The sequence below is a fragment of the Canis lupus genome, chromosome 26 (assembly GCF_003254725.2).
Source record: "Canis lupus dingo isolate Sandy chromosome 26, ASM325472v2, whole genome shotgun sequence".
Lineage (NCBI taxonomy): Eukaryota > Metazoa > Chordata > Mammalia > Carnivora > Canidae > Canis > Canis lupus.
In genome coordinates this window covers 23,858,940-23,869,742 of record NC_064268.1, presented here as the reverse complement: position 1 = coordinate 23,869,742, position 10,803 = coordinate 23,858,940, and the positions used below count along the sequence as shown (strand labels likewise).

The 10,803-nt window shown below is 47.4% G+C and overlaps 1 protein-coding gene across 1 annotated transcript; it reads left to right on the top strand.

The window, feature by feature from the left end:
* Nucleotides 1-241: 241 nt before the first annotated feature.
* Nucleotides 242-9,993, top strand: LOC112676809 (SEC14-like protein 3). The gene is made up of 12 exons (XM_025474545.3): nt 242-377; nt 1,362-1,437; nt 1,702-1,745; nt 1,879-1,938; nt 2,959-3,147; nt 4,082-4,177; nt 4,798-4,858; nt 5,984-6,067; nt 7,814-7,920; nt 8,319-8,458; nt 8,557-8,726; nt 9,573-9,993. The coding sequence occupies exons 1-12, from the start codon at nt 324-326 to the stop codon at nt 9,692-9,694; spliced, it is 1,203 nt and encodes a 400-aa protein (XP_025330330.1). The 5' UTR covers nt 242-323; the 3' UTR covers nt 9,695-9,993.
* Nucleotides 9,994-10,803: the final 810 nt, after the last annotated feature.

Below are 10,803 nucleotides of genomic sequence, written 5' to 3'. Positions count from 1 at the left end.
TCTCACTCCTCCTAAAATCCCCCCCCACCCTTCTCTGGAAGCCTGGGAGCATGGGTGGATGTTTTATGGCACTCAGCCTGGGCTCCTGCGCCCTCTGGCACAGCCTCTTGTGCCTGCCTGCCCCTCAGACCTGTCCCAGAGCCAAGCATGGGACCTCACTTAATCCCACTTATGTAATGTGCAATCCAACAGTTGGCCAAGAAGGAGGTGCCTGGAGCCACACCCAGGAGTGGGGGCTAAAGGCCTCAGTTGGGTCAGGGCAACAGATCAGGCTTGGCTTCTACCTGCAGTGGCCCCTACTCCTCCAGCCTCAACCAGACACCATGAGTGGCCGAGTCGGAGACCTGAGCCCCAAACAGGCAGAGACCCTGGCCAAGGTGAGAGCCCCTTCTCTTGGCGCCCCAGAGGGCTGAGGGGCAGGAGGAGGGGGTGGCCGGAACCGTGTCCCACTCTGTTGGCTCAGCTTGTCTCTGATATTTTGTCTTTACTGTCACCCTACCCAGGATCATGTTCCACAGCAGCCAGTGACATCAGTTCTGTCCAGGGCAGGGGTTGAGGGAAAAGTTCCACATCCAAGTAATAGTGTATGCACTAGATCAAACTTGACTTCTCATGTGGAAGCCAGAACCAGAGAGGTTTTTCGACAGCTGCCCCCTCCCATCCCTCCCAGGCCCCTTTGGTGGGAACTAAAGGATGTTAATCGTCTGCCCTCTGACTCTGTTTGCCCTCCTTCTCTGATAGTGACTCTGAAAGGTGACCTGTCTGTAAGAGTGAGAGGGACAGAGCAGAATGTGTTGTCATCCCCACAGTCAATGGGGAAGAGAACATATAATCATTAACCATGCTTTTGTAGAAAATGGAATGAAAAAAGGCAGAAGCCTTGATGCCCTAAAAAAAAAGTAAAGAACTACAAATACACTCGTATGCCAAGCCACTTACCCACCCACCCACTCACTCATTTATCCTTTCTTTCATACATCCTCCCACCCCACCCAGCCACCCATCTATCCAATCCTCTTCTGTCTCTTCACCCACCAATATCTCCTTCCTCTACTCACCTCTCTCTCCCTCCTTCCATCCTCTGATTTCTCCTTCCTTCTTTTTCCATCCCCCACCCACTCATCCATCCCCCCATTCATCCATCCATTCTTCTTTCTATCCATTTACTCAGCATCTATCTTTGCTTCCATTCGTCTACCCATCCAATGATCCATCTCTCATGCTATTCCATCTGCCCATCTATCCTTCCATCATAATGGGCCAGACTGCATGTGGAAGAGAAGGGATGACGAAAACCATTATTGAGTTTGGGGGCCAAGGTTAAGTGCAAAAACCACTTTAACCAGCATCTCCCTTCTCAGTTCCGAGAAAATGTGCAGGACGTGTTGCCCGCCCTGCCCAATCCTGATGACTATTTCCTTCTGCGCTGGCTCCGAGGTAAGGGCAGAGGTGGGGGAGATCAGGGTGAGGAGCAGCGAGAGGGGCCTGGTCCCAACTGCCCAGAACAACTCATTGCTCTCAGGATCCAATTACACTGTCTTGCTTCACATGTTCAGGTTCAGGAGAGAGGAGGGTGCAGGGAAGGAAGGTCCTACATAAGCCCCCAATGCCATGCATAGCTCCTCACAGCCTGGGGCCAGGACAAGCTGACTAGAAGTCAGTCTCTCTCCCACCTCACACCTTCCTTCTATCTTCACACAGCTCGGAATTTTGACCTGCAGAAATCAGAGGCCATGCTCCGCAAGGTGAGACCTGTCCACTCCTGGAGATTTGAGAAGGGTTTTGTGGGGGGCAATCTAGGCCTTGAGTCTCCATCTCCATCCTCTCCTTGGAAGTGCTGGGAGCCCAGTGGGGCCTTACCTCTCTTTTCCCTTTCAGTACATGGAGTTCCGGAAGTCCATGGATATTGACCACATCCTTGATTGGCAGCCCCCAGAGGTGAGCAAACACCCTCCCCTCCCACACCAGTCTTTTACAGATATAGCATTCAAGCAGCCTCTAGATCACTGGAGAGCATGAGTGAAGGGTAACAAGCCCAAACGGCCTGTGGAACTGCCCGCAAGCTGACAGGCATTTCTCCTATAATAATTATGAATATTTCCTGGGTGTTTATGAGGTCCTGGCCTGAGGTAAAACTTTACCTGCATGAACTCATTTAGTCATCACAACTCAGTGAGGTGGGTACAATTGTCCCCATTTTACAGATGCGGACACTGAGGTCCAGCAAAGGTTAAGCAGGCTACCCAAAGTCCCACAGGCCCAACATGGAGCTGGGATTTGAATTCATGAAACTGGCTTTTCATCACCACAGTTAGTTTGTGCCTCTGAGCCCTAACCCCTAGGGTCTTACTCAAACATCTTGTCTGTGTGGGAAAGAAATTTAGTCCACCAAGTTGTTGGAGAGAACAGTCCCACCGCTGGCATCTTAGTAAAGCAATGGGTATAGTTTCATTTGTAGAGTGTGAGCTCTGGGCCAGGCACTGTGCTTTACCTACATGATATTGAGGATTTTCCCTAAGAGAAGGATTATCCAAACCATTTTACAGAAGAGGAAGTGGAATGGGACTCAGAGAGGTAGTGTCACTTGTTCAAGGATGCACAACAAGGAAGCAGTAGTGTCTGTATTTGAACCAGGTATGTTGACCTTTCAGAATCCATGTTCTCCATCACTCAGCCCAACTTCTCTTAATGGAAAGGGACGTGGGAGATTTGGGAGACAGAATTAAGGAGCCCAGAGGCCTTCAGCCAGGCCCAGCTGAGACTTGGCTCTGCCATGTTCTCACTATGAGCAAGACTTTTCCCTGAGGGCCCCCTAGTTTTCTCACCTGGACAATAGTGCCACCTTTCAGGGAAGGTGACATCTAAGTTTGTGTAGGCTTGAGCCACCCAGGTCAGCCTAGTCTGGGGGTCTCCAGGGAGGTACATAATGCTAAGTTTTGTGTATCTTTCCATGCCCAGGTTATCCAGAAGTACATGCCTGGAGGCCTATGTGGCTATGACCGGGATGGCTGCCCTGTGTGGTATGATATCATTGGGCCACTTGACCCAAAGGGGCTGCTCTTCTCAGTCACCAAGCAGGATCTGCTAAAGACCAAGATGAGGGACTGCGAGCGCATCCTGCATGAGTGTGACCTGCAGACAGAGCGGGTGAGGCCTAGGTTGAGCAGTAGGGGAACTGGGGGCAGGTGAGTCTGTCAGGGGATGTGGTCCCAGGAACACACCTGGCTCTCTACTATCACAATCAGAGGACTCTGGAGTCAAGCCACAGCTCAGCTACTTCCTAGTTGTGTGGTCTTGGAGAGTCATGTCACCCCTCTAAGTCTGTTCCTTACTTACACAACAGGAATAATAATAAATAACAGTTGTAAAGATTAAATGGGATAATGCAAATGTATGGCTCAACACACAGAGCCTCATGCATATTTCTCAACAATACTAGTTACTGTTATTCCTTCTGAGCCCTTTTGCCCCTGCTGTTCCTTCTGTTTGAATAACTTTACCCCCAACATACCTCTACCTCCCATGCTTCCCTTGGCTCTCTCCCTTCTATCTTCCAGGTCCCAAACTTAGATGTCAGCTTCTCTTAGATGTCCCTGTCTCGGTTAGCGTGTGTCCCCACAACTCCTGTGCTATTTATTTGCAGCACTTATCGCAGGATTTATAGTGGCCTAGTTGCTTGTCAGTCTCTCCAAACAGATTGTGAACGCTTTGAGGACAAGAGTATTATATAGTATCCTCTCCATGACTAGCACAAAATAGGTGCTTAATAAATATTAATTGGACAGAGAGATGAATGGATGACTGAATTTTAGTATGAATGGATGGTTGGGTGAATTGATGGATAAGTGGGTCAATTAATGGATGGATGAACAAACGAATGGATGGATGATAAATGGATAATGGATGGATAAGTAGGTGGATGTGTGGGTAAGTGCATTCACTGTTTTGTCCACTTGTTTCTCTGAGGACAGAGTAAGGGACTGGGAGAATTGCTGAGAGGTCAGGTACTAGGGTCACCGTGTCCCAAATTCTGAGCCTGCACCCTGAACCTTGGGAGTGGTCTTTGCTTTCATCCTTGCAGCTGGGGAAGAAGATTGAGACCATTGTGATGATATTTGACTGCGAGGGCCTGGGACTGAAGCACTTCTGGAAACCTCTGGTGGAAGTGTACCAAGAGGTGAGGAGAAGGCCCCCTGGGTGACCCCTGCTTGCCTTAATGATGAGCTTGGTCTGCTGTGACCTTGTTGCTCACTCAGAGTCAGGATTTGGTAAAAGATGGTTGACTTCCTGGGCTCCAGCGCTGCAATTCAGGACTCAAAGAGCCTTAATGTATTTCCCAAAAGACAGGCTCAGAGTCAATGCTGTACTGAGATCGTAGAGGCCACCTTCTGCCAACCCTTCCCAGCTCTGTTGTCCCTAGCTCTGTGACTCCAGCAAGTCACTTCTTGCCTTCATGCTTCAGATTCCTCACCTACAAAATGGGAATATTGATAGTGTGCATTTCAAAAGGATGTAGGGATATTCCAGCGGGTTGATACATAAAACGTGTATATAGTGCTTGGAAAATTGTGAACATTTAATAAACAATAAAACAATTTTTAGATTTATTCTAAAAATGATTATTATGAGAGTGTGGTTGTAATAGTCTAAAGGGAGAAACTCTCCTCCAGAGGCCATTGGAGGTGAAGGAAAGAAAGGAAACACTCCTTGGCCCTTTGGACACTCCACAGAGGAGAGTACAAAGATGATGAGGTAGAAGGTGAGATGTGGGTTCTGATGGGGTCTTTGGTTCCACAGTTCTTTGGCCTCCTTGAAGAGAATTACCCAGAGACCCTGAAGTTCATGCTCATTGTGAAAGGTATGTGGCAATTGACTTCAGTCTTTTGTGCCTCTGTTTCCTCATTTTGCCTTGGGAGCAATAAAAGTACCTGCTTCCCTGGTAGTGGTGAGGCAGGCTGGTTGTGTGTCTGCATGCTAATCCCTTAGAGCCTGGAACAACAGAAGTGTTCCATAAATAGTAATTTCTATGATTGGCCTTACTGCAAGAAGAGGCAGTTCCAACACTAGCCCTTCCAGGAATTCTCCCTCATTTCCCCCACCCACGTTGATCTCTCCACTCCCAAACTGCCTGTGGCACCGGCAGCTGGAGGAGCCAAATCTGGCATTTCTTGTCTGCTGACTTCTGGAGACCTCTTGTTGTCTTGTGTGTGTTAATCCTGCTTATTTCCTAACTTATCTGCTCCTTGAAGGCAGGACCTCTGATTTTCCACTTCTGTTGTATTCTTCACAGACCTGGGAATATGTGGATGCTCAGTAGGTATTTTGTTGTCGAGCAGGCTGATGGATGGATGTTTAATGATTGGCTAGTTAATTGGTTGGTTGGTTGATTATTTACTCTGTTGGTTGTCTAGTTCACTGGCCAGTTGGTTGGCTGTCTAGTTAAATGACTGGTTGTTGATTGAATATTTGGTCAGTTAGTTGATTAGTTGGTTTGTTGGATAGTTTTAGCTTGGTTGACTGATTGAGTGACCACCAGGCATTTTGGTTGGGTGCATAGGTGAGTAGTAAGGTGGCAGATTGATTAGTTGGCTGGCTGATTTGTCATTTGGCTGGATCCTGGATAGTTGGCTGGCTGCAGAAGGTAATTGGCTGGGTGGTTGGCTCATTGCTTAATAGGCTGATGGGTTTTCTGGTTGGCTGATTTGTTAATTGATTGTTTGGCTAGTTATTAGGTTGGCTGACTGACTGATAGTCTGATTAGTGGGCTGATTAGAAGGTAAATTGATTGGCCATTTTGTTGGTTTGTTGATAATTTGGATGATTGGTTGGCTGGTTAGTTGGCTGCTTGTTGGCTGATTGGTTTGGCAGGTGCAGGGCCTTTTCTAATTCATGACTCCTCCATATTATTGGCTATGATTATTGTGGAGAGAGTGTCCCAATGGAATAATTTTTTGTCCATTATCTTTTTTTTGTATCTCTTCAGCCACCAAGCTATTCCCTGTGGGCTACAATCTCATGAAGCCCTTCCTGAGTGAAGACACTCGCAGAAAAATTGTAGTATTGGGAAGTAAGTAATTCCAGCTCTATCCTCTGAATTCTGTGCCACCTGGAGTCAGAAGTTCCTCCTCAAAAATAAAGTGAAGTGTGTTTTACACTGTAGAGTCTATCCAGTTATCTCTGCCTCATTCCATGTCTTTGGTAACTGAAGCCTCACACCTTCCTCCTTATCAGTTTCAGTTTGGTTGTTAGTAAACCTCTAGGCTATGGGCCTCATTTTCCTTTAAACACTCATCACTTCAATGCTTCTAAAGGAAATTTAGGCTGAGGAGGATGAGGAAGAAGAGCAGGGAAAGGAGATGTGATTCAGAGAAGGAAGGATCAACAAGAAGGGACTGAATAAATAAATAATAATGCATCCATTTGATGATATTGGAAAACCATGAAAAATGATTTGATGTCAAGGGAAATGTCACTAGGATTTTAAAAAGCAGATGATAAAGTGGTATGGATAGTATCATCTTCCTTGTAAAGACAAAAATATATTGCTAGAAAAAATGCAACAAAATGTTGATTTGTGGATGGCAAGAAATCAAGTGGTTTTTAATTTTATTTTTTGTATTTTTCTGTTTCCTAAAGTCTTATAATAAATGTATTACTTTTATAAGTAGAAAAAAATATTATTTTAAAAAATGATATGGAAAGAGAACGGAAAAAGAGAACTAGTTCTTAAATTCAAGCCAATGACCATGAACTGGGAGGACAACTTCTCGAAAGCAGAATGGTCAGATCATCAAATCAGGAGATCTAAGGCTCTGGGGGTAGAATCTTTAAAGTCCTTGCTTTCTTTTTTCTTTTTTTAGGTTTTTATTTATTTATTCATGAGAGACACACAGAGAGAGGCAGAGACACAGGCAGAGGGAGAAAGTAGGCTCCCTGAGAGGAGCCCAGTGTGGGACTTGATCCCAGGACCCTGGGATCATGCCCTGAGCTGAAGGCAGACGCTCAACCACTGAGCCACCCAGGTGTCCCAAAAATCCTTGCTTTCTTTCTCTTCTTGATATTTGAGCCTCAGCCTTTGCCCAGTTCCACAGAGATAGGGAACTAGGTGGATCACAATGGAGCCTCCCAAACCCTGAAGCAGTGTGGGTAATGCCACACTCCAGGTCCAAGTCCAGGGCTCTATCCTACTTGGTGGCGCATAGAGCCCTGTCCATTTGTCCCTGGTGTGCCAGACACTGTGGTCTTTGCTTTTATCCCACTATTGGCAGGGAATATCCCATGACCACAGTGGGGCTGAGGGTGGGCGGGGGAGATAGCCTGGCCACAGACTTGTTGCAAGACTCAGGATGCTTAGAGCTTTGCACAGGTCTGAAGAACAGTAATAAGCATTACGGCTTTGGTGATTAAGCAGCACAGAAGGGGAAGGTCCATTCAAAGGCCCAGGGCTATCCATCCTCCACCAAGAAGTCTGGCTTGAGTATGCCACCTACATGCTGTATGGCCCCCAATAAGGTCCTTGACTTCATAGGGCTTTGAAGTCTCCTTGAGACAATTAGATGATTTTTATCTTCACTATTCATGACTGGAAGACCCTCAAAAATGTGCAAACCCTTATCAGCTAAGAGGAAACATGTTTCCATAGCAACACAATGCTAGAAGACACTTTCTGCAGCCCAATGGGAGGCTGGAGAATTGGTCGTGGTAGCCTAGTCCCTGTAGGGCTTCTCCTGAATTCAGAGCCCCCTGGTGGGAATACAGGGCTGACAAGTCCCCTCCATGCCTGATAACAACCCTTCAACCCCTTTACCCACAGACAACTGGAAGGAAGGTTTGCTGAAACTTATCAGTCCCGAGGAACTGCCTGCTCATTTTGGGGGGGCTCTGACTGATCCAGATGGAAACCCCAAATGTTTAACTAAGGTATGAAGAACCCCAGATAGGGGAGGGGAAGGAGTGGAGCTGAATTCCTTTCTCACCCACTCATTTATTCCACATATGTCTATGGAGAGACCCCTGTGGGCCAGGTATTGAGCTAGAGAGCTCTAGCCCTCCTATCACCAGGCTCTCAGCAGCTATTCAGGCAAACAAGAAATGAGGAAAATTTGACTCAGGGGGATGATCTGTAAGGGAAGTTTCCAGAGGAGGGCTTGACCCAGGAGGGTCAGGAAAGGCTTCCTGGGGGGTGAGAGAGGATGGGATGAGCCAGATACTTCCAGAAGATGGTGAAAGCATATCAGGCCGGAGAAATAGCATGAAATAGCACAAGCAATGCAATGGCCAAAAGAGGGAAGCAAGCCCATTCTGTCCTATGTCTGCAGATCAACTATGGTGGGGAGATCCCCAAGTCCATGTATGTGCGGGACCAAGTGAAGACTCAGTATGAGCACTCAGTGCAGATCAGTCGTGGCTCCTCACACCAGGTGGAATATGAAATTCTGTTCCCAGGCTGTGTCCTCAGGTAAGTGCCAGGCTGCCAACCCATCTCTGGCTGGGGCTTAGACACTCAGGGCCCCAATCAGACTGAGCAGCAACTTGTCCCCCCTCCTGCCCACCCAGGTGGCAGTTCTCATCTGATGGTGCAGACATTGGCTTTGGGGTTTTCCTGAAGACCAAGATGGGGGAGCGGCAACGGGCTGGGGAGATGACAGAAGTACTCCCCAGTCAGCGCTACAATGCCCACATGGTGCCTGAGGATGGGAGCCTCACCTGCTCTGAAGCCGGTGTCTGTAAGTCTACCCTGGCTGGGCCATAGGTCTGGAAGGCTGGAGCCACCTGTCCCATGGTTTAGAGGAGGAAACAGAGGGGCAGTGACTCCCCCTACCTCAGGAACATACAACCTAAATTAGCGTCATTCATTAACACAGTTGGTCATTCTTCAGGCTACATTCTCAAGCATTTACTACACACCAAGAGCTAGCAACACACAGGTCTCAAAGAGGGTGAGAGCACTCAGGCCACAGGATGCAGGTAAGGGACAATAAGGCAGGTGCAACATTTCCCGGGAAAAAACCAGGGCTCTGAGAAGTAAATCAACTTTTCCAGAGCCACACAGCTGAGTGTGATGCCAGGGTCCCACCTCAGCCTCATGGTAGCTGCATAACCCTGGGCAAAGTCTTAACCAATCTGGCCCCTTGGTTTGCTCACCTGCAAAGCAGATGTACAACCTCTGCCTCTTGGGTGGTTGTGAGGAAGTAGATGGTATGCACTAGCCTCGCCTAGCACCTTACTTTATCCAAGGGGGCTGGGAGGCTTTTGACAATCCCAACTGCCCTGCCTCACCCCTATCAGGCACACATTCAGGTGTGGAGACAATGGGAAGAAGGGGCCATTGTTCTCATTGCCAGTTGGTGCAACTAAAGCCAGGCTGGGCATGTGCCAAGAGGAGGTCAGTGTCTGTTTACAGACATGGCTCAAGGGTGACAGTTCCCATGGGAAAGGGGTGGTAGAAACTTGGCCCAGCTTAGCAAACATGGCAGGTAGAAACATAGCCCGTCCTCTCTCTGTGGCTGGGGCAGGGACATGGGGATTGTGAAGCCAAGCCTAACCATCCATATGTCCATCTGTCCCCCTAGATGTCCTGCGCTTTGACAACACCTATAGCTTTGTCCACGCCAAGAAGGTCAGCTTCACAGTGGAGGTGCTGCTCCCAGATGAGGGCATGCAAAAGTATGACAAGGAACTCACCCCTATCTAGGCAGCTCCCTCACTTCTCAGAGATCCCTGACCCTCTCCTTTATCTATATCCTACAATCCCCTCTTCCTTCAGAAATTGATCATTAGTCCTCTTGACTCCGCGAGATTAGTGAGTAGAGGAAGAGTTGCCTTGGGGAAGATTTATATGTTGTGGTCATACCAGGAAAGTTATGAGAGGCACAGTTTTGGAGGATGGCAAGATTGCATAAGAGGAAAAAACAAGGTGGAAGCAAGAGATGAATGTCACTGAAAACCAAGAAACCAGAAAATAAATCCTTAGCTTTATGTTCTCACTTCTAAGGCATTTGTGTGTATTTTAATTTCTTCTCTATGACATATAAGCCACTTGGGTTACAGACATATCTAAATTCTTTTGACTTCTACTTATACAGTAGATGCTCAATGTATACTTGTGAAGTTGAATGAAGGTAATGAGCAGGTAATTCACAGGTATGCAGGACAAGGAGCTTACCAGAGCAGATTCAGCACCTTGGACAGAGACAGAGCTGTGGAAGTTGTGGGCTCTCCTGGAGACTCAGGTGATCCAGCCCCCAGGTTTCTGGGTGTGGCTGCCCCCTGGGGTAGGTAGGCGATGCCTGCATAAGGGGTTTGTCTGGCTCAGGGCACACAGCTTTCCCAATCTATCACTCCCACCTGTATCCTCTTCCCTTGGAACTCACAGCTTATATTTTAAGCAATTAAAGAAACTTTACTGGAAGCACAGGAGGTCCTATCTAGTTCTGGTTGCTGCCTGGCAATAATAATTTTAAAAATTTCAGCTACCACCTGGTGAGTACTTTCTTGCTTACCACACATGGTTCCAAGTGCTTTATGAGTTTTGTTCATTTCACTCAAACCTTCCCCAGGGACCACTTATCATGGCCATCTTATGGGTAAGAAAACTAACGGTCAGAGAGGTGAAGTCACCCCCAACATCATATAGTTCTTACGTGGCAGATTCAAGACCTAGGGTTTGTTTTTTCTTTACTCCAAAGACATTGTTTTTAATACCATAATATCACTTCCTGAGACCCTACTTTCATAAAAAAGGAGAGAAGGAATGACTTGTTCATCCTAGACCTTCCAGTAGAAGTGTCCTGGGTGTTATCC

Bases quoted from the DNA above. Each gene is read 5' to 3' on its own strand.
- LOC112676809 (XM_025474545.3), top strand. From the start codon at position 324: ATGAGTGGCCGAGTCGGAGACCTGAGCCCCAAACAGGCAGAGACCCTG. The intron at 1,438-1,701 runs GTAAGGGCAGAG...ATCTTCACACAG, and splicing joins CCTTCTGCGCTGGCTCCGAG to CTCGGAATTTTGACCTGCAG. The intron at 8,727-9,572 runs GTAAGTCTACCC...CTGTCCCCCTAG, and splicing joins CTGCTCTGAAGCCGGTGTCT to ATGTCCTGCGCTTTGACAAC.